Genomic DNA, 23517 nt, shown 5'->3' with positions numbered 1-23517 from the left:
CCTTACACAAGCCCCAGGCAGGGAATGTGCAGTACCAGATTACACATAGGCAAAGGCTCCTGGCTGGAAGAGCCAAAATCTCATCAAGGGCTGTTGTGAAATTTCAGTCCAGGACAACAGATGTCAAACCCCTCTGGCACACTGGCACAGAGAGCAAGAGTTTAAAAGCAGGAGAAAAGTCAGTCTATCAGCTTGTCCTTCAGTGGTGCCCAAAACACACCCACTTCTCTGATTACTTATCTGCAAGTCATCCCTTGTTTGTTTGTTTTTGAGGCTATTGTCCAACTCCCCAGCTGCTCTGAAAACAAAAACATCTATTTCCTTGCAAACCCTGCATCTGGCCCTTTCCTGCCCTCTGTTAAGCCTCACTGCAGGCCAGCAGAACTCAGAGCTGATCCTCCTCCACATGGGCAGACTCTTACAGACCAGGCAGCCCCTGACCTTCCCAAAATACCTTCCTCTGCAAAACCCTCCAAACTTGTAAATACAAAAATAGTGAAATATATCAACAGTTGCTTTAACACACAATTCTGGAGAATCTGCCATGACCCCAAATTACTTGCTCAGTACTAAGAGCTGAATTATATCCTGGTTTCTCCTCTGGCAGCTGTCACAAACCAGAGAGAGGTCACCATGAAGCAGTTACCCAAAATAAATTTGGCAGGACAGTTGTAGGTGCCACCAGGGCATTCAGCTTGCAAAGGGAGATGAGAATAAGGAGAAAGAAGAAAAATGGATGCTGGAGTCAAGAGCAGCCTCAGGTAAAGATGACATTAATAGGACAAAATACATATTTAATAGCAAGCATATCATCCCCACATATCTTAATACAGCAGCAGAGCAAACCAGCAGAGCTTTGTCATGCTGAAAGCACAGTGATTTTGCCAGAGACCTGTGTTCCCTCTTCACTTCCCCATGGAAAAACCTCATCTTTGAAGAGCTAGAAATAAAGCAGGGACCTTTATACAACATCAGTGCTGCCTCTCCCCTTACATACACCTGGGCTCAGCAGAGCAAAACAGAGCTGACATGTACCCACATGGCACAGCTGTGCCCAGAGCCATGGCAGGTCCTGCTCCAAGCACCAGTAGTTTCATCCTGCAAAGATGACACTCAGATTTGCTCCAAGGAGAAAGGAGTGACAAGTTCCCATGCAGAACAAAACATTGGGATGAGTAGAGCTGATGACAGTTCAAGTGGCACTCCAAGTAAATCTGCACTGGGAGAGATTTGTTTTGGCTGGAGAATGAACAGTAATCCTCTACCACCTCTTGTAAAGGGTAGATTAATCTGTTACAAGCAGGGAAACCATTAAATCCTATAACTGCTCTGGCTGAACCCCCTGGTATCCCACTTGAGAGCTGACAGTGTCAAGCCTGAAGAAAGAATGCTTCTAACCTTTCCCTGGGATTTCTCTGTGTGTGCCTGGGTTTTGTGAGCCTTTCTGTCCTCCATCCGTCCTCCCAACATAAGAAAGAGATCAGATAAATTGACTTGCTAAACAAAAGTAACTGTATTGTCATGCCAATACAAAAATAACTACATTTAAAATATGTTGGTGGAAAATGAACATTAAAGAGCAAAAGCTTCTTTTTCATAACAGTAGAGCAACATAGAGAATTTTCCACTTATGCAGATGTGCAATGTATTGCAAGTGATTTTTTCATGTTGTGACAGGGTATTTTGGTCAAAGCTGAAGGAGTCACACCTTCAGGAGCCTAAAGTTTAACAGGTATCAGTGAGTCACCACCCATGCTGTGACTCACTATAATTCATGGCAAGATGGAGGACTATTTAAAACATGGGATGATTGGGAAGACACCTGGCAAAAGGTAACACACCCAAATAGTAACCATCATGTAACTTCTTTACAAAGGGTGAAAATCTGGACAGGGCTCACATGGTGCATTAGTATTTGCATTGCTATAAGTTATGAAAGTAAAGTCTGCTGCATGTTTGTAACTACAAACACAAGCTGCATGAATTAAGGGCTCTTGTCTCAAAAGCCCTTGCACTCCAGTGGCCACAGTGCTATCTGTGGCACCTAAGCACACTGAATACCCCCTGCTAACAGGTAATGCCTGTTGAGGATTTGGCTGGTTCTACCTTCACCACCTCATCATGAGATATGCAAGGCAGACCCTTCTGTCCTAAAAAGGAGCAATGACAAAGCAGGAGAGATTTTCTAGTACTAGGCTAACCCAGAGTCTGGCACAAAAATCCCACAAGAGGGACACTGGCCACACATCCCCGCTTCCCACACTGTGGTTTCAGAGTCTGCTTCCACTGCTCAATGCCCAGGTTGCTGCTGAAAGAAAGCACCCCCTTCCCCAAACAGGTGGATGGCAGTTCTGCTGCGACTGCTCTCTGCAGTGGTTTCAGCAAGAAGACACCAGAGGATCAGCAGAGCTGCTGCCTTGGAAGGCTCTAAGCCTATCAGTAAGAAGGAAGCTGCAGCCTTGGTCCTTCCCCAGGCAGGCAGCACCTGGCTGCTGTGCCAGCCTTCACCCTCTCCATCTTGATGCCTCACACACCACTTGTGACCTCCCAATCCCTTGAGTGAAGGTCCCACTAGGGGAGCCCTGTCCTCTGTGTATCATGTGTGTCACAGCAGCATCAAACCCTGCCTGGGGAAAAGCCACCAGCTTGCCTGCTCATCCAGGAAAGATTTTAGGACCAATAAATGAAAATAAGAATTGATTCTTCATCAATGAGGTATGCTGGGTCTCATCTTCCTTTGTTCCTCTCCTTCCTGTTCCATCTTTTTATAACCAAACCCTGTCAATTTACCCTGCACTAGAACTAGAATCCATCTTCTATGCCAACACCTTATCCAGTGAGACTTTAAATTTGTGATGCCTTCATATTATCTTACAGTGGTTTCTTTCCTAAAAAACTATCTTACAGTGGTTTTTTTCCCCAACAACCTGAACCAAAGTTAGTTTAAAAATAATAAAATAATAAAAAAATACAATTCTGTTTCTCATACAATATACCTTAAAAAAGGCAGAACAGTCTCCAAGTACTTATTCCTGGAGAAAAAGCTCCAAGTCAGCAGACCAAGCACTATTTAAAAAAAAAACAAACCCAAAACAAATAGGAAAGCAAAGCAGCCAGCAGTTCTAATACAATATACCTACCAGTAATTTATTTCCACAGAACAGAATAACCTAAGTAATACTCATAATTACAGCCACAGGACGGCACTGTACCAAGATTTCCCTCTAGACTGCTAAAGGACATAATTTCCCTCCTCCCTTTCTCAGCCCCCTGCAAAAATGACACTCTGTCAGCATTTAATCTTAAAGAAAGTGCATGAGACCCAGAAAGTGGTGTGATGCTCAACTCTGCAGGAAATAACTGTGCAGTAAACACACACAAGGGAGGTTGCACGAGAAACCTCCCAGAGGGATGCTCCAACTGCAACACCTAAAGCTGGGCGGGGGGTTTAGTGCCACAGGCATCTCTGTATCTCCTTCTCAGCCATGGCAACATGAGAGCATTTAAACTATTTAATCTTCAGGGTTCAGAGTAAGGGTGCCTCTCCTTTGAGATCACAGCTGGGAAAAGTACTCCTGATCTGTGTTTTAAGTGTCAATAAAGTGTTCTTGAGAATACATGGCATTTTTTGTGATCATCAGTATAATCAGCTGGGTGGAAATATCAAGATAACATTTGAAAATAAGAAAATTAGGTAGAGCAAAAAACTAACAGAATTAATCCTGGAAGACTTGAAAAGAAGGTATAAAAATTAATAATTTTATCTTTTTTTTACCAGCCACAGCCACATTCAGAACCAAACCTCTCCAAATGACAACTTTCCTTATGTTTTTAATCAGACACAAAGGGACTGGAAACCAGAAGAGTCATTAAAAACACAACACACAAGAAAAACAACAAACCAGTTATTGAGAGGTTTTGTTGTTTGTTTTCTTGGAACAGCCACTCAAATAAACCTACACCACACCTACACTGGAATGCCTCAACCCAAGACACAGTCAACACCTGACTTTCAAGCTACTTCCTCTCTCTATGATGCTAGACCTCTAAAAGCCAAGTACATCTAACATTGCTCAGCTTTATCATAAGTGGATGCTTTTGCTGAGATCTTTGAACAGTGCCTAAGCTCTTAGAACCTAATACTTCAAAACAAAATTTTTACTGAGCAAGTACACACTGGTATTTTGAGAAGTTTATAATCATCCAGATTTGCAAGAACTTTTACTCAGGTGGCAAGAGAAATATTGCTGGTACCACAGTATGGCCTTTAGCCCAGCATCTGCCTTCTTCCCATTTCAAACAAATATGGGGTCCCTATCCCCATACACTGGAGCTTGCTAATTCAACAGATGCAAGGGCTTGTTTGGTTCAGCTTCTTATCCAATTTGTTTTGCTTGCAGTGGAAACAACGTTTTCTGTACTTTTCACTCTCAGAAACCAGCAAACCATTTTTGACCACAGCAGACACCTGGCAAGGAAAACTGCAGCCCAGAAAATGACTTGTGAACAGTGAACACAAGGTCATGTACACAGAAATTGTCAGATTGTTTTAACTACAGACAAGACTGACCACCTGGGCAATGCACCATTTTAAAAGTAAAGGAAAGAAATTACTTTTGATACTACCACAGGGACAAAGGTTTTGAGGACATGGGGAGGGAAAGGAGTGGGGAGAAAAAGAGGGGGTGGCACATGAGCCAGGGGACATGTGCTTAGCTGTCTTCCAAGAAAGATATAATTAGATTGTGCAGCATAATATGAACCTATGAAATCAGCTTCCATCCCTACAAAATAGTACAGGACTGCATAGCCATGGACTTCACAAGTTTCCTTAATGGTTTCTGAAGTTTAACATAGTTTAAGTTGCTGAAATACATCTCCTTCAAAAGCACAATTTTCTGATATGCATGTCTTAGCTGTGTAATTTCTGCATTAACTTTTTAAGCGCATATCTTTTTAGCCTGCTATTTCAGCCTTAAAAATAAAGCACAAAGGCTTGGTGCCACACATTAGTGTGTGAGCACCAGTACAGAGCACAGCACTTCCTCCTGGTGTGAAAACTTTGACTCTGTCATCATAATGGGATACCTAAGGCACAGGTTTCCTCAAGCTGCTTGAAACTGGAGAGGCAGAGACACAGTGCCTCTTACATTAATTACCTCGGAGTAAGCAGGCTGTGCCCACTGTGCCTCCCACAGGGAGATGCTCTCCTGCTCACAAGCAGCATGTGTGTGGCTCCATTACCCCCCAGGCAGCTGAAAGGCCTTGCTAGAGCCTTTCAGTCATGGCTCACCTTTAAGGGACATATCCCCAGTGTGAGGAGAAGGCTCAAGCAACATTGCAGTCACAAAACAAGCTCGGAACTTCAAATATGCAAAAGGACATATATTGACTCCATTTCAATGCCCATAAACTAACTTGGAAAAGATTTTAAATTTAGTGTTCTGCACTAAATTGTTCATTAGTTTATGCCATAAGCAAAAAAGACCTTCCAAGCTGTCCACTGGGCACATCAAGAGACTCCTAAGATAATGCCCCCTGAGACAATGCAGAGCTGAAAAATTTCATCTACTCTTCAACTTCACACTTTAGTCAGGAACAATTAGCTCTTTTATTCCCAAACTTGCTTTCATCACAGATTTGTTTTTTCCCCATTAGGAGAGGGAAGAAGGAAGTTTGCTAAGTAAATAATAATTGCTAATATGCTAACAATTAAAATATGATTTGTTAATCTTATGACAATCTTCTGAATACTCAACATGATTAAATCAACTTTAGTAGCATCCATGCACCACCCACTTCTCCATCACTACTCCTTTTATTTTCAGTAGGAGTTCCTTTATTCTGAGACATTTAGATCTTTTCCAGCCTTTGCCATCCACAGATTAGTCAACTAACTTGTTTCTCAGCTGATGTGATCTACTTAGTTTTTCCCAACTCCATAATGCCATCTAACATCAAAGAGTTGGGAGATACAAAATCTTGCTCGCAGATTTCCTGCACAGTATTCATAATACTATATTAATAATTTTCCTCAGAGCAGCATCAGGATGTTTCAACACCTCTTTTACATCTCTGTGCTGCAACTAAGTAACTTTTCTATATGTATTCTGACATGATTAGAACATTTCACCACAAAAGTGACTTTAATTTTCAGTCTAGTCTTTGCTGTAAGACCCTGTAGCTGTTAGCCTCCCTCTGCTGCATGAAAAGATCATGAGCAAGCATGCCTATCCCTAGGACTGAGAGACACACACACACACACACTGAAAAGTGGCATTTGAGTACCATTCCTCAGTTTCCAGCCAACAACCACATGTATTCTGGACAAAGTGCATCCAGTTCTGCTGGGTCTGACTTTGCAACCAAACTAAAAAAGTCAAACTAGCTATCAAATTTGTATTTAGACCTGGTCTAAGCACCGAAAATAGAAGCCACACGTAAGAAAACACTGCAATGTTGTAGTTAAATATTAACATTCACTATCATTTCATTATCAAAAATAAGTTAATGCTTCGTGGACTTGTATTCTTCAGGCTGCCAAAACATGCATGCTCAAAATATGTTGCAGGCTTGACAAGGCTGACACAGCAAAACCTAGTTTGCTATCTTGTTGGGCTGTTTTAAATCCAGGAGGAAAAACCCCACAAATTCAAGCATGGCATAAAACTCTGAAATGGAAAAGGGTGAAGCAGTAGACAAGAGGAGAAAGTCATTCCTCATGAGAAAAACTTGCCACCTTAGATAAAAAGATCAGACACCTTAACTCTGACATGCAATTATTGCTGCCATGACCTTGCCCTCTCATCATTTGCAAACTACGGCTATTGCAACTCAGGCAAGAAGAAAAGGAGAGAGAAAAAAAACCCAGGGTCTGGTATTAATTCAGACCTAAATAAATATTAAGGGTAGGGAAGAAGGGAGAAAAGTATTCCACTTGGTTTACAAATCAGAAGATGAAACTGGTCAGTCAAGCTTGTATTGTTCAAGCAGACAACATTTTACACAGCCATGGAAGACACAGTAGGGAAAAGGTCTTACAGTTTGATTTACAGTCCCTATCCTTTAATCTAAATAATATTTGTAGGGTGGACATTGCAACACTGTCTGCATGATCATGGACTTTGGCCTGAAGGCCAGGAGGAAAGCAGGCAGCTCCAGAGTACTGCAAAGTAGCAGGGAGACAGCACTTGGGCCAAAATGAATTCCTTCGCCACTGTTTGGAGGCAAAGAACCTTTTTTAGGGAACCAGACCACCCTGGTCTGAAAACAATGCACAAGGGTAACTATAAATCACTTGCTGCTGGAGAAGGCCAACATACCACTTCCCTGCATCTCACAGGCAGCATTCCTGATTCTCACAGCTTTGCTCCTGGGGAATCTAGATAGGCATCCCAGAAATGAGGATCAGGATACGTCCACTTACCTAACCTTTTGTTCTTGTTTTTCAGTGTTAACAACCGGCAATTGGGCCTCTCCCAGATTATAAGAAAAATAAAAAATGCTAACAAAGTCTTGTACTACCCACTGAAATTTCCTACCCAGCCCATCATGCCCAGACCATATTTAGCCTCTCCTCATCAGCTCACAGGACAGGCAGGAGGCTCCACCCCAAGCATGCCAGTCACACCGAGCACAGCACTGATCCTTCTTTGTGGGAATAGCTACAAACCTATTGCATGTTTCCAGCAGGTATGACATGGCATGGATCAGCAGGAATAACTCAACCCATGCAATAATCCCTGTTGCCTGCCAGTTTTTACAGGCTGGTGTGGGGGCAGGCTTCCCAGCACCAACACTGGGTGTGGACCAGAGCAACTCCAGTAGCGCTGAGTAGTTATCAAACACTGAAATGGGGTTTGCCTGGAAACCTCTGCAACACACCCCAGATGACATGGATTGAAAGGGTGTTGAAACTCCTTTTTTTCTCCTTCAAGTTCCTTCCTTTCCCTTTGACTTTAAAAGGGAATTCAGAATGCACACAAAGTCATCTGCTGTCAAAAGTCAGCTGGTAAAAAATATAAAAACAAATTACATTACAACAACTAAGTACACGTTTGTGTTAAGGTGACCAAAACCTGAGAAAAGCTGTTTTGATGGAATTCTGTACAAGAACTGAACACTCAGCACTGCTGCAAAGCTGCAGCATATTCCTACAACAGGCTACTCTGATCTTCTACCCATTGTCTGCAGCAAGCCCCAGTCCTTTGTTCTGTAGCAAGATCTCAGCCTAATTAATTCCACAGTCACTTGCGGGTAAGCCAGCGCCAGCCTGGCTGCGCTGCAGAAGAGCGGGAAGGAATATGAAAGGGAGGGAGTGAGAGTAGCTGTCCTGAGCAGGGTGGGCAGGAACAAATAGACTGACAGAAAAAACAAAAGAGACACAAAAAGATATCAAAAAAGTACTGTATCTCTTTCAGCATTTTCTAAATCTAGCAGCTCTCTAGAACTGATTTATTAAGGTTTAATTTAAGACTTTTCACCATTAGTACAGCCGAAGTCTTGAACTTCAAGAAAATCATAAATCTTGTGCTATTCCAGATGTTGCTTCATTAAGAAATGAACCCCTGAAGTTTGGCTGTCCTGTAAGCCTCATCTCAACATTAACATCAGAACTGGCTCCAAATTACATGCCTTCCTGAGTGCCAGTTCCTTTCTTTGACAAATGCTTTGTCAAACGCACGAGGTCACCTTTTATTACTGCAGTCTTGTAGCCAGGGTAAGAAGAGCTAAAACTGTTAGTGCACTTCAGAAATTTGGGGTTAGACTGCCTGCACAGCTGGTAAACATTCACCACAGCCAGCAATTTCTGTCACAACATGGGCAGGGTCGGTATATTTAAATTACGTGACAGAGATACAGGATGTGTTAGGGAGTGGAAACAAAAACAAAAAGAACCCCAAGCATTTCAAATATCACGTCCATCCAGGAGGTTAAAAAAAAAAAAAGGCAGTTGTTTGACATATACACAAAAAATTACTGATATGAAAAGCTCAATAGCAAGCCTTGGAAAGCTAAGAATGTTTAAAAGAGATTTCAATACGGAATTACCTTCCTGAAGGATCATTGTTAGTTCTAGCAATGCTACAAACTATTTATGGTAAGCTGAAATCAGATTCCTGTAACTGATACGTTTTATCTTAAGGGTGATAATAAACATGAACTGCATGTACATTTCCTGTAGTGAAAAAGAATCCATGCCAGACAAAAACTCAAAACTACCTGAGTTCCCATGTCAGTACTGGTCTTAATCCATTCTCTGTTTCCTAGACCACTGCTTTAAAAGGCTTTAGCTGGTACATAACAGCCCCGAATCAGTAAAACCAGTATCTAGGCTCACTAAACAAGAAGCCTTGTGACACCACACTTGATTATTTCAAACATCAGATTATTTACTGTTTGCAGGCAGAGGACAGTTCTTCACATGGGAAGTTGCAGGTGCTCTTCCCAAAAGAGCCATCCCCTTCCTTGATGCCCCTCACCCAGAAACTGCCCCTGTTCTTTCACTTGTGTCCTGATAGTCAGGAGACTCCATCACCACACTCGGTGTGTGCAAGCAGGCACCAGGGCAGCTGCAGCAGGACAAGCCAACAGCTCCCCTTTGCCTCCTCTTTAACAGAAAGATTTTTCAAGTCTGTGAAGGCTCAGAGCGGTAACCACTGACTCTTTATCAGACAACTTGCAGAGGGAGGAAGGAAAAAAATTAGTTTGGGATCTCTCGCATAGCTGAGGAAGCCATGAAATCAAATAGTAGTAGATGTTTGCTCTGGTCTGGCAGTATTTCTGGATACCTCTGACCACAGGGACTTGTTGAGAACTTTAGAACCCATTAGAAGCTAAGAGTCATTCCAAAGCCTTGGCTGAAGGAAATTTAGAACAGACTTTCTGCCCTCTGCAAGTTAGGCCTTGTGGGTCCCTAAACCCCCTTCAATCTGTTCAGTGGAAACAAAATGATGCAGTAGCTTCGATATTGCCACTTCTGACCCAACTACCGCAATGAGTACAATAACTCAAGATTTTCATTGATTTGGGACTAGGTAGAAGCCAGTCAGCCAGGAACTAACACTGACAAGAGAAATCCTGTCAGTTGCAGAGAAAAAAAGAAGCATCAGCATTTCTAAAGTCTCTTTGCAGAGGCCAGCCAACTGGAGAATATGCAGAAACAAATGAGATTACAGGCACAAATGGGAGTAGATAAGGGTGGCACAGTTCTTATTTTGGGAAGGACCTTGTCAGAGGGATCCCTTCAAAGTAATTAATAGCTGTATTCTGAAGTCCATTTAAAATGTACACCGATCCTCTACCCCAAGAAATATTATTCTGCAAAATGTGCCAAATTCATCATCACTATTATCACAAAGAAATTTGTTTGTTTTATCATTTCTGGCTACTTGCAGATACCAGCAATAATCCCACGAGGCAATACCAGAGACTAAAGCACATGTTACTGCACAGAACAATTTAACTTGATTAACCCAGTAGAACACCCAGGAAAAGAAGAAAAAGTTTCTTTTAAGAGGAAGGTTTTCTATCAGGCTAAGAAGCTGAATCAAATGAAGGTCTGCCCAGAAAAGTGCCAGAACTGCAATAAAAGCAAGGAGAAGGAAGACCAGTTAAGCACAGACATCTCCCCTTGCAGGAGCAAGGAGCACCAGCCATAGACCAAACCAATCCAAGTTCAGACATCCTTGCCCCTGACCATTTGGGTCTTCTGGCTTCAGCTCCACTTTTTTTTTTGGCAGGGACAATTTGCTAGAGGCTCAGCCAAATTGGCATGAGAATGTTTGAACCAGTGGCAAATAGGTAAAACTATTGCCATAACACTTTGGAAAGAAGATGACTCAACCCAAATCAAGTGGGAAGTTGAGAGCCAAGCAAACAGCATTGCAGGAAAACAAGGCATCTGGAGCATAAAAGCAGTCACAACAGGAATTCCCTTGTGACTAGACACAAAATATTATTACATAATTGCTCCAAGTGATTAAAATGCAGCCATAAACTAACCACTTCCCTCTTACGCCAACCCCAAGAGGTGGAATGATCTGGAACATTGCAAGTGCACACAGAGGGATGCTGTGCCATCAACCTCTGCAATTTAATCAAGCCCAGTCCTTGTCCATCACCAGCTCCATTATACAAATCAGCATGCAGAACAGCAAACAACCCCACCACTTAATGCAATCAAACACAGAGGATGGGTCATCCTAGTAACGGAATGAAAAAACCAACAACCATCAACCCTGTAACTAAGAGCTTCCATGAAAACGTTGTCCCAAGATAACAACTGGCTTTGCAGATGGTCAGAAGATGCAGGCACTAAGGAAACTAGTGAGAGAGTTAGAAAAGTCCCTGCTGAATACACATACCACCTTCCTGCTAAGCTTCATTGCTACATATGTTTAGTTATCACAATATTGCTCATTGTGTTAATGCTAATAATTTACCCGAAGCACCACTTTGCAAATGCCTAAAAGGAGATCTCAGGCTTCCCCACAGGAAAAAAAATTATAAAGAGTGTTTCTCAGCACCCTTCCTTTGGACGCAGGTGAGATGATACATGGAACCATTTAAAAGACTTTTTTCTAGCCTTTTGACTAAGGGCTGGTTTAGGATGTACATCTCAAGAAATGCACATGCACTCTGTTTATAACAGTATGGTGATGTTGATGTTCTGATAAAGAATAGATGAAAATCTTCAAGGAATCATTTAGCAGTGAAAAAGCCTTGCAAGTGAATTGTGCTAAAGGAAGATATTTATGTACAATCCAAGCTAAAGACCAAGATTTATGTGCCAAGTCAGGACATTAGCTCAGAAGGGTGATTTAACATGGCCACTGGAATCCCTGTGGTTAAATTATGCATCTGACCTCTTCACTACATGTATCCCAGCAGTGTTAAATAATAAGCACTATGTCCTTTATTACCATTTCCAGTTCTAATGACTGGCAGCACTATAAAAAGCACCGTTCCCAGTGACTCAGTCAAGCAGGTCAGGATAATGACAGTGTCTGACACAGCAATGCCAGTCTTCAAGAAAGGTGTAAGGCCACTGCTGGCTCCAGCAAACACTCAGAGAAGTGGGGCTAAACAAAGCACCAAGCAGGGCTGGAAATAGCAAGACCTCCACTCCATCAATCCCAAGCATGATGTAGTCTGGGAGAAAATAGGCACCAGGGAAGGGAGAGCTGAGAAAGCCTGGACAGGGATACAGCATCTGATGAAGGGTGTACCATTAGAAGAGAGGCTGTGGAGACAGTGGAACTTGACACAGTTTAAGGACAGCTGTCCTATCCCTGAGGAATGGGGGGAGCAGTGATGTCTCATATGTATGTACATCAAATGTGCTTTGTGCTAAAGAACCAGAATTGTTTCATTGTTTCTGAATACAAGGCAATGATGGAGCATCCAGCAGCTGTTAGCTCAGACCACTGAAGGTAAGTACAAGAGGATTTACTTGCCAAACAAAAGTACATTTTTTATTAATATACTTTTGGCTCTCTTTATGATATTTCAATATAACCCCTGGCTACTACACAGATGAGCATATATTAGACTAAGATTTAATAAAACTCTATTTAGAAAGATGAGAACATTGCATAATACGTTACAGAAATAAATGTATTTTTGAGGAGAGTTAAGGGTGATCTGAACATCCAGTCTCTTGAATTCATCCAGAGCAGCTCTTTCTCACAAAGGACAGTAAGATGCATGTAAGAGGAGTCAGCAGTTACAAGAATTGCTCCCACAGTATGAGAGCTCCTGGGGATTGATAAGAAATGAAGTCCAAATCAAGCTATGATGATGTTCTGTCTGGGTTTTTCCTCTCTTTCTCCATTAGAATAAAAACAGGCAGCACCCCCACCCAGAAAACCCCCAAAACAAAACAAAGCACAAACTAAAGAGGAATCTTGACCTCAAGAAAACAATCTAATTATAATTACATGGGATTACAAATCAAAGCAAAAAAGCTGCCAGGCTTTTGGAAGTGAGCATACAAAAAAAAAAAAAAAAAAAAAACAAACAAAAAAACTCCACACTGGAAAAACCCATAGTCTCAAAAGATGATTATTATTCTTTCTAATAGAAAACAAGACAGCAGGGGCCACAGATGTTTGTTTATCCCTTAAAATTGATCTGCCCTTTACAGCAAGTTCTTCCAAAGAACACTTTTTTTATTATCTCTAAAGAAGCATGCAAGACAGCAAACTAACTCTCCCTTGACCTTTTGTGGCCAACTTGACGATGACCTTCAAAAGATTCAAACATTTCCAAAATTTTTTTTTAAGTTTAGACTAAAAAAATATTCAAGATAATTTTTTCATGCTCAAACTTCAGTGTTAAGCCCTCAAATATATAAATAGCTCAGTCTCTGTATATAAACAGAAGAAAATCTGAACTTCTTAAATGTCTAATTTTCTTATGCATTTTTGTATCACAACCCAATCAGATCCAACATGTGCCTATGTTTCTCTCATGAAAGGAATGTAGCTGGGCTACCTTCCTTTTTAATCCATCCTGGATTCAAGGTATTGAGGGATTTGCTTTTTCCCTGTTGCACACTCTTTCAAGGGACACAAAGAGAAACTGAAATGATTTTCAATGACTCAATATAAGTGCGTGCTGGCTGACCAAAGCACAATTATGTTGCTCATCTGACTGTTGCCTCATTTCTTTATCCCAGCTAGATAAACACAGTTAAGCTAAAACACTGCTCCTAGGCAGGAAGTAATTTTTGCTGATCTTAGGAGGGGGGTCTTGAGATTAAGGGAACTTCTTCCCCAGTGTAACCATTTCATTTTACATTTCCAGGAGCTCCAGCTGCCTGTTAGTATCAATAAGGCCCATCTGCAGCCAGTGGGGCTTTTGCAGGGCTGATACTATAAACAAGCAAAAGCTTTCAGGTGAAAAGGGAAGGTGATTTTTTGATATGACCTACTCAGCAAATACAAAGCAAGAGCAGAAAGCGGCACAGTCTCTTCACTAGAAATTTTCCGCTTTAGTCATTACATGGGGAAACACAAAACCCAGCAGCGTGCACTTTCTGATTCTGGAGTAAAACAACTCGTGTGAGACATTTCTTTAATTCCTCTGCCAAGACAGTTTTCAAGAGAATAAGTACATAACCAGAAGAATTCAAGAGAACTTTTGGCTTATTTTACACACAACAGTCACCATTTCTTCTGCTTCCCCAAAAATCAACCTGGTTTGCGGCGTGTAGGGCTGCTTCAACATACTCGCACAAAGATCAAGCAGAGCCCTCTCCTCAACCCTTTTCCCTTATCATCTGGGCACATGCCTCCAGCATCTTTCCCACAGACACCCAGAGACAGCAGGACAGTACTAGGAACTCAAAGAGACACACAGGATCCCGTTTCAGGTCATAACTTTGCAGCTTAGCGCTGCAACCAGTGTGCGGGTACAAATCCACAGGCAGGACACCTGGTGCGACACCCAGGGAGGGAAAGGGCTGCGCGGGCGTGGGACTGGCTTTCTCCGGGTGGGAGGTTCACCCACGGGGACTTGACTGACCCAGCTACAGCACGCAAGGACAGATCCGCATCGTGCCCCCCTTGCCTTGGAAAGAGCGGGTGCCGAGAGGGTCCGCGAGGGCTGGACAGGGAGGGGGGCCCAGGGAAGTCGCCTTTCTCACCTTGCTCACGACGTTTTGGACGAGGCCGGCTCGGATGCGGTAGTGCCACTCGCGGCAGCTGCACTCGCTGGCGTTGCCCCCCGCGGGGGTGGGCAGCCCGGGCGGGGGGAAGATGCTCCCGTTGCCGCTGTGGTTGGCGTGGATCGGCGCCAGGGTCCCGCTCCAGTTGCCCTGCCCGTCCGCTTCCCGGCACCAGAAGTCGGGCTGGTCCAGGAGGAAGGAGTCCGAGAACTTGCTGAAGCCGATGACGAGCGCCGGGACCCAGGTGAGCAGCACCAGGGTCCGCTGGTACCGGCCGCCCAGCCCCCCAAGGAAGGGTAGCACCGAGCCGTCGTAGTCGAGGAGCAGGGGGCTGCAGGCGGCGGCGGGCGGCGGCACCGGCAGCGCCTGGATCTCGGCCCCGGCGGCGTTGGCGGGGGGAGGCCCCGGGGGGGCGGCGGCGCCCCCCCCCACGGCCCCCGGCACCGAGCCGTTCTCCTCGGGCAGCGGCCGGCCCCCGCCGCCCGCCTCACGGCGTCGGTCTATCGCCATCCAGCCGCCCGGAGAGGCTCACATAGGGGGGGCCGGGGCAGCCCCGGCTCCCTCGCGAGTCCTTGCCTCCCTCCGCTCCGCGCACACACTCACACACCTTGCAACGTAAGATATTGCACACACGCTCCCAGCCGGACCCGGCAGGAGACGGACGGGGGAGGGAGAGAGGGAGGAGGGGAGGAAGGACAGGGGTGAAGAAAGGGGGAGGCACCGAGGGAGCCCCTCGCTCTCTCCGTTCCTCACCCGCAGCCTGCGGCCACGAACCGCTGCAGCTGCCGCCGGTGCCCCCCCGCTCCTCGCCTGTGCGTCAAGCTGCACTCATCCCAGCTCTCCCTTCCCCCTTCCGAGAGGCACCGCCGAAAAGCGAAGGAAGGATCCAGCCGGATCCGAGCATACGATGGGCCAAAGGAGAGGAAGGGAGAAGGCGGGGAGGTTGGAAGAGAAAAGAGAAAAAAAGAAAAAACCCAGCCGCCCTGAGAACCAAACCCTGCAACAACAAACCAAGCAAAACCGGTGCAGCAAGGCACCGAACACGCCTCCTCTCCCGGTTTTGGTGAGGAGGGGGAGGAGGGACAAGAGGGAAGGCAAAGGAAGGAGGGGAAAATAACAGCTCCCGACGCGGCTTCCCCGCTTCCCGCACAGCTAAGGGCTCCCCCCAGGCCGCGGCAGCAGCGGTGGCGGCAGCCCCCAGCACCTCCCCGCCGACCCTTCGCAGCCCCGCGTCCCGTACATCTGGCTCTGCAGCAAGGGGCCCCGCCGGCCCCTCCGCGGCCCGGGCTGCGGACGCGGTCACCGCCGCCGCCACCGCCGTGCGCCTCCCGCGGCAGCCCGCTCGCCGCGCCGTGCCGCCGGCCGCACCTCCAGAGGCGGGCGGACAAACCCTCCCGGCTCCTCGCCCTCCGCCTCCCGGCAGCCCCCACCTGCCGCTCCCCGCTCCGCCCCGCCGTGCCGTGCCGGGCGGCCGCACCTGCTCCCGCCGCGCCGCCGGCCCGGCCCGGCCCCCGCCAGGGACCCGCCGCCGCCGGGGGCGGGACGGCGCCGCGGGGCGGGGTGGGCGCGGGGCGGCTTGGCGGGGGCTCCGCGCCGCCCCGCGGCCGCGCTGCGCTCCGGCGGGCCGGGGCAGGTAGGGCCGCGGGGCGGGCAGGGCGAGGGCTGGGGAAGAGGAGGAGGAGGCGGCGCTCGGGCTCCGCAGCGCGCCCGCTCCGTATCAATTATTTACACGGTATGTGTGCCTTTAACAACGCAGCGCGGCTGCAGCGGGCTGGGCGGGAGCGCACCGCATCGCCGAGCCGCAGGAGCACCCTGTGTGGCTGAGACTCGGAGGCAAGAGCCGAAAGGTGAAGGGGGCATTTCTGAGACCCAGAGGGCGGCGAGGAGACGTGCCTGCATCTCTTCAGTCAGCCTGTCACATCAGAACACACTTTGAAGAAAATTATATCCTGTTAGTACCTGACGTTAATTGTAAAACAGGCATTTCAAATTTGTGAAGGTTATTTTTATGTTAAGCTAAATTTACTTCAGCGTGTAAGTGACTCAGACTATTTTCATCGTAGAGCACAGCCCGTGCATTACTGAACTGTGCAGTTATTTTTTCCTTTGTAAGAAGGGAAGGAGAGGAAACAGATCAATATACGCTTGTACACGTGAACACAGTTAGTGAGCAGAAAATGCTTGTGTGCATTAGAAGAGGATGGGTGTCATTGCCAAATATAAATGGAAGAGCAAGTTGTTGATGGAATTTCACGTACTTGATCTCGTCTATGCTAGCAAATTATTGTACACCATTAATGCCTTAGATCTTTCTCCCTTTAGCTCTTTGTCTTACAGAGGATACCAGAAAGGTTTCACATCTACACCACTTCAGTGTGTCTCTGTGTCCCTTTTGTGGGGCTTCCCTGGATCTGCTCTGAAGAACACTCAGTACTTCAGAGGCCCTACAGCCTCTCCAGGTGACACTTTATCCTCCTCTCTGAATATTCCTTGCTGAAATGTGAATGTGGTGGTCCCTGCCAAGGGAAGCCTTCTCTTTCTGTGTTGCAGTGTCCTTTTACATCTGATGGCTGCTATCACGTCCCTGTGCCATGTTTTCTTTAAGATGACCAGCTGCAATTTGTCTGCTTCTGCTGCAGTCTCTTTGGCCACTGATTGCCTGCAGCTCTTTGGTCTCTCCTCAGCTGCTGTCTGCAGCCCGTGCTGAGCAGTGCCCCAGCCTCTGTGTGTGCAGGGGGTAACCCTGCCTGCAAAAGCAATTCCCCTCATTGTATTTCAGTCATTTTCAGCTCTTTGCTTTCCAAGAACCTTAGGGTAATTTTGAATTCTTATGTCATCCTCCAATCTGTTTACAGTTGCTCCCCAGTTAATGCCATCTCTGAAGGCTGCTAACGAAACACCCCCTTTGGAACACTATTTATAATCCACCCTCTTGCTTGTAAAACACTGACAACTGCTGTTTCCAAACTTCTGTACCCCCTGCCTAAATTTTCCAGATTAGCTGAACTCCCTTCCTCATAAGCATGTGCATAGAGCCTAATCAAGGCACAGATGAGTGGAGTCCACTCTCCCCTCTTCCATAACATGCTCTGCTCCTCATTGCCAAGGGAAATTTGCCCATATTGTCCCAGTTTCTGGTTGACAAGTTCATATTAATAGTTGCTTACCCTATTGTTTTGTTCTACCTGTCTACAAATTGTGTGTCTATTTGTACTAGATGCTTTCTGGGGTGAAAAACTGGCTTATTTATTTATTTTCAAATGCCACTTTTAAAGACAGGCATCAGTTTGCTTATTTCTTGCCCTTATTTATTCCCTGTATTCTCAAAGATAAACATGAGTGTTTCCAGTGCTGTTTGAGCCACTTCCTTCACTACCCTGGCATAAAGTGCAGCCAGACTGTTGCTTTGAACATCTTGATGTTACCTATTCTTGTATTCTTGTTCTGCCCCAGCCTGGGCTGAAGCCTTATTCCCTTGTCATTAATGTGCATCACATCAGTCACCTGATCAAACGTGACCTCTTTTAGCTGAGACTGGTGCAAAGAAGACCCGAGGCAATCTGAGCCCTCTCTGGCATCAGTCAATAGCTTTTTCTATCTGATGAGTAATCCACTTGCTCTTGACTTCCTCTTACCACTGATGGTTTCTCATTACTTGGGATGCTCTTGCGAGTGAAGTTTTATTTGTTGTATTGGCTTTTTTTGTGTTTGTCCTTATCCATTCTTGCCAAGCAGCATTTCTGCACTCATCCCATGGAAAGATCTGCTTTCTCTGTGCTTGTTTTTTTGTGACCTCATGATTAGCCCAATTGCCTGCTTCCTGATGTACCTAAAATTCTTCTGCAATGTGATTATTTGTGGTCTTCTAGAAACTCCCAGCTTCCACTCACTGTCTTTTCCCAATAATGGGAAAAGGCCTCATCATGGCTTGGGACTGGCAAGTCCAAATGTTGAGGGGAAGAGAATTTTAGGAATGGAGGCCTCAAGTGTAAGTTCTGAGGACAGAGAAATTTGACTGAAGAAAGCAAAGAATTGAAAATTGAGGAGAAATGGGAAGGAAAAGAAGAGCCCTTAGAGAAGCAAGTAGATGTAGTAGGTCTGTAGAAAGAGAATAAAGTTATACAGTACAATGAAAAGTGTGTAATGAGAGGTTACAACCCTTACTCAAACTGATCAAACATTTTCATCCCAAGCATCTTTTCTGGGCTGCTTCTACATCCTGAGTTTTTGTTTGGAACAGAAAAATTTCAAAGGTAGCATTTTCCTGAGGGTTACATATTTTGCATAGTAGAAGTTCTGCCCTTGAAACAGTGATCCTCAAGAGACTGTTTCTGAGTAGAAGAAGGTTGCAGACAAAAGGGAAAGAAAACACATTTCTAGGAGCTAAGAAATAAATTTTTGATGAAATAAGTACTACTGAAGCAAAACGTTAAGGGAAAAAATGATTCAAAAAAGAGAAATGCCTTCACATATTCCTGTGAAAACTGTTTTTGGTTTAAATGAGGAAATGAAAATTGTTTTAAAGGAATATTTCAGATGGGTGGTAGACCCTACATAAGAACAAATGCTGAAGTTAAGCATCAAGACTCTCTCTCCTGAGCAAGGTTTCATGAGGAGCTACATTTTGTGATCAAGCAGGGTTTCTCCAGCAGTGCCTTTCTGACCTGAGAGAGAAGAACCAGGATTGGGGTAATCCTTCACAGGAATACAAAAAGATACAGTTTAAAACATAAGCTGTATTCAAGAAGAAAACAAATCAATGTATTTTGTTTATTTATCCACTTTCACTGAGTTATATTAGAAAATTTGTGCACCATTTTTATGACCTGGGTCATCGACAGTTTGCAGTGGAGGAACAGAGAAGGTGACCATGACCTACTCTGACAGGAGCAGTTTGATTGTCCTGTTGCAGAACAAACATCCTGTCTATTGGCACCTGCTGCAGCTCAAGAGGGTTTCAAGCCAGGACACAGAGAAATATTATCATGTTTACACAAAGGAAGGAAAAAAAAATCGAGCTCCATTAGCCCTGGTGTTAACATTTTCACATTGTTGTAAGGCCAGCCATAGTACTTTGAAGAACTCCTGGCATAAATTTCTGTTTTATGTGGAATTTGCAGCAACTTCATTCCATAGCAACAACCTTAGCTATATTTTATTGTTTTATGGGATGCATGCTTCATTGCCTTTTTTGTCTAAAGGAATCTTTTACTGTAGAGGTGGAATTATGACAGTGTAATAAACCAAAGCTACTTGGTACAAAGTTTGATTAATAAACTTACATATTGGAATGAAGACCATTTAAATGCTGGAGAAAAGCATGGCATCTTCATAGGATCATATGAAAATTCAATTTGAAAAGGATCAGGAGGTCTCTAGTCTCACCAAGCAGGGTTGGCTATGGGGTTGGATCTGGACATGCAGTGCTTTATCAAAATGCTATAAGGGATTTTTTGGCTCAAGAGGGTCAGTTGAGTATTGTCAGAGCTGGATGTGAGGTAAGATAAACCAAAAGAAAGAATAATGAGCTGAAAGTGGTAAAAGGGGCTAAGCCACCTGGGGAACAGCTAGAAAAGCCTGTGCTTATTTCAGTGTGCTCTCCTATGATCCTGATAGAACCAACAATGCCTGACTTCCACTGTTGTTCTGATGTCAGCAAACATTGGTGAAACTCACTGGCAAAATGTTCTGTCCCTCCTATTGCTGATTCAAAAAAGATGGCAACCAATTATTTGTATCATTTACTCTGCTGCCAGAGGTATGTACCCCATATAGGGAGGGATGAAGCAAGAGAAGAGTTCCCATCCCGTCTCCTACAGATGTGAGCACATGGAAGAATGTGGATGACTTTGTGTATTATCCTAAAACCAGAGAAAATTATTTGTACACTAATTATTGGGAAAAATTGTATGTGTTGCAAAGTCAAGCAATGTGACATTGGTAAATGCTGTAACTAAGATTGCTTGGGCGATGTCAATTTGTGCCCTAGATTTGGTGCACATACATTCTGATGCAAAATTTATTGAATAGTGCATTATGCTACAACCTATAATTACATAATCACTGACAATTTTTCTTGCAGATCTCCTGTTTTGTTCAGTTAAAAATAAAAGTAAATTAAAAAAAATAGATGCTCACCTAAGAAGCTTGATTCTCAACAGTTAAAATGCCTTTGAGTATCTGTGTCTTAATGAGAAGCATTTCAATACTTTGTTTTCTCCTTGTTTGGTATGGAGCCTCATGACTTATTTAATTTACTATCTTCCACCCTGCTTTCAAAAACTAATGATTAATGCTCTTATGGGACTTAAAATTCTCCCCTTTGAAGTATCCAAGTGCTTCACAAATACTGATGCATTTATTTTCATGGTGTCTCTGTAAGGGGAAGGTTTATTACCTTCTTTTGATATTGGTAATCTCAGAGGCAGATAGGTTAAGGTACAATCCTTGATGTTTTGGGTACTTGCAGCTGTTTAACATTCTAGAGTACAGTGCAACATTTTGCATTTTTGAAGCCCAGATCCTATTGGCAACTGTGATTGTGCAGTGTTTTTGCAAATCAAATTCCAGAGTCTCAAGGCATGGACTCACAAAATTAGACAAATGCAACTGGAATAGCATCATACTATGCTTTGAGGAAGAGAGAAAAGCCTGAGATCACTCCTGGGCAAAGTGATGGAGCAGCTGGTATAGCACTGGATTAATAAAGAATTAAAACTAGGTAAGATAATTTGAGTTAGTTAATCTGACTTAAGGTTTAAGTTTAAGGAAAGTAAACTTGGTTCTACTACCTTTTTTTTTTTAAAGTTTATGAATTTGTCTAACAAAAACAATGGTACTGATGTGGACTCTGAATGACTATACAGCAAGATAGAGATTCACAACCTGGACCAAGCTGTTCTCACTGGTGCCATCAGAGGAATTTACCTCCACCAGCTGCTCTGACCATTCCTAGCTAGAAATTGTTTCCCCTTCCAACCTGCCTTCAGGGCAGTTCCTGCATGGATCCCCTGCTTTACAGTCATGTAGATCAGTGAGGTTCACACTGAACAGCAACTTGAATTGCATAACCTTGTCCTGATAATTTTCCTTGAGGGGGGTTCAGGAGCTCTCTCAGATACCTCTATACCTGTCAGCAGCCAGCCAGTTGACTTTCTAAGTGACGAACTTCATTTTCTGGAGAAGCAGTGACTCTTCATGCAGTCTTCCACCTCACTTGTGAGTCACCTGCCTCTACAATTAACGAGGCAGTGCTGTACTGGGAACAGCTGGCTTCCCAGTAAGGTGACCCACATGTAAAGCAGGTCTATCCTGTTCACTCCATAAAGCAAACACTCGGTGGACAAAAAGGTAGTCACGTAATTAAAGGCTTTTCCCACTGTACATACACAAGTATTATGCACTTTATATATTTATGTATGTGTATAACACACAGACATTGTGTGAACACACAGAGAAGCCAAATTAGACTTACAGAAACTATTTTAGTAATTTTTGGCTTTCAAGTGCCTAATTTTGCATTCTTCATGGTGTTTAAATGTCGGGCTTTTTGTCTGTGTGTATACATTAAAACAATGCAATACACTAACCAGTGCTTACACAAGACAAGTTCTACAGTGTACATAATTTTAGACACAGCTTGTTTGAATGCCTCAATGGACTGCAGTGAAATCAAGTAGGAATTAAGTCAGTCCAGTGGCTTTTTTATTTTAAACAGACTTCAAATAGTAGAATTAAATAAATGAAATTAAATGAACAATTAAATTAAATTAAATTAAACAAGCTTTGAGCTGGATTTCTGCTTCAAAAGACCAAAGTCTCTAGCAGCATTCATTTTATATTCCCTTGGTCATAACATGGTAGCGGAATATCTGATGCTGAAAAACCACTTAGTGCAAATATATGTGTGTGTATTTTCTGCATCCTCCTCTAAGGCTGCTGACAGATTCTTAACAGAAATACTGAGGCTGAAATAGTAATACTTATTTCAGGAGCAAGATGGGTGCATTTTCACCTATAATGGGAGTCACAGCCAGCTACATGCAGATACCTACTGTCGCTTTCACTGTATAACTCAGTTTCTAAAGGGAAAGCAAAAACCAGACAGTACCTAGGACATTCCTTAAGGATTATTGAAGGAAAGGATCCAGGACACCCTGAGGGAACTCGGTGACTCAGAGTGCAGTCCTCAGACAGATAAATTACACCTTGCAGAAGGACTTTAGCCTTTTTTCTATCCTTCAATGCCGGCCCAACTGGATGTTACACATGGAGAAGCTGAGAAGGAGCAAAGTCTCAATTAAAGCAGGTTGTGTAGCCACATGATGTTGACATATATATACCCATCTGTTTGTGTGTTATCTGGCACTCACTGCCAAGACCTGATTGCAGATAGACTAGCTGGCCACTGTAGGTCCCTTTTAACTCTTCTCTTCTCTTCTCTTCTCTTCTCTTCTCTTCTCTTCTCTTCTCTTCTCTTCTCTTCTCTTCTCTTCTCTTCTCTTCTCTTCTCTTCTCTTCTCTTCTCTTCTCTTCTCTTCTCTTCTCTTCTCTTCTCATACAGCCCTTGATACTCTCCCACTGCTCATCCACAGTAGACACTTGCACCTGTGGCTCATGGCTCAGCTCATTGCTCTCCTAATAAATCCTTTCCAAAATGTCAAGGAGAAAAGCATATTCCCTCTTGTCTATATACAAACTAAGTATGGCAGCACACATAAGGCTTAGGAGGGAAATAAGAGCATTATTTCTAGTTGTGGAAAGAGCATGTTGATTTTCCTCAAGAAATTTTTTATTAAATAAAATAATGATCTTAAGAATAAAAGAGGGGAAAAAAAAGAAGTTGG

The 23517-nt window shown here is 44.0% G+C and overlaps 1 protein-coding gene across 3 annotated transcripts in view; it reads right to left on the bottom strand.

The window, feature by feature from the left end:
• SLC22A23 (solute carrier family 22 member 23) overlaps positions 1 to 15996 on the bottom strand; it is a 109658-nt gene extending 93662 nt beyond the window's left edge. For 2 of the 3 annotated variants that reach the window (XM_036405851.2, XM_036405855.2), the window contains exon 1: positions 14651 to 15936. In XM_036405851.2, the coding sequence (XP_036261744.1) occupies positions 14651 to 15181 (531 nt within the window). In that variant the 5' untranslated portion in view covers positions 15182 to 15936. Of the gene's footprint in view, positions 1 to 14650 lie in introns of all 3 variants that reach the window. The other variant, XM_036405862.1, reaches the window with a different exon arrangement.
• Positions 15997 to 23517: the final 7521 nt, after the last annotated feature.

The sequence above is a fragment of the Molothrus ater genome, chromosome 1, assembly GCF_012460135.2.
Source record: "Molothrus ater isolate BHLD 08-10-18 breed brown headed cowbird chromosome 1, BPBGC_Mater_1.1, whole genome shotgun sequence".
NCBI lineage: Eukaryota > Metazoa > Chordata > Aves > Passeriformes > Icteridae > Molothrus > Molothrus ater.
The sequence above is the reverse complement of the archived record's forward strand: the minus strand, read 5'-3'. Positions and strand labels throughout refer to the sequence as shown.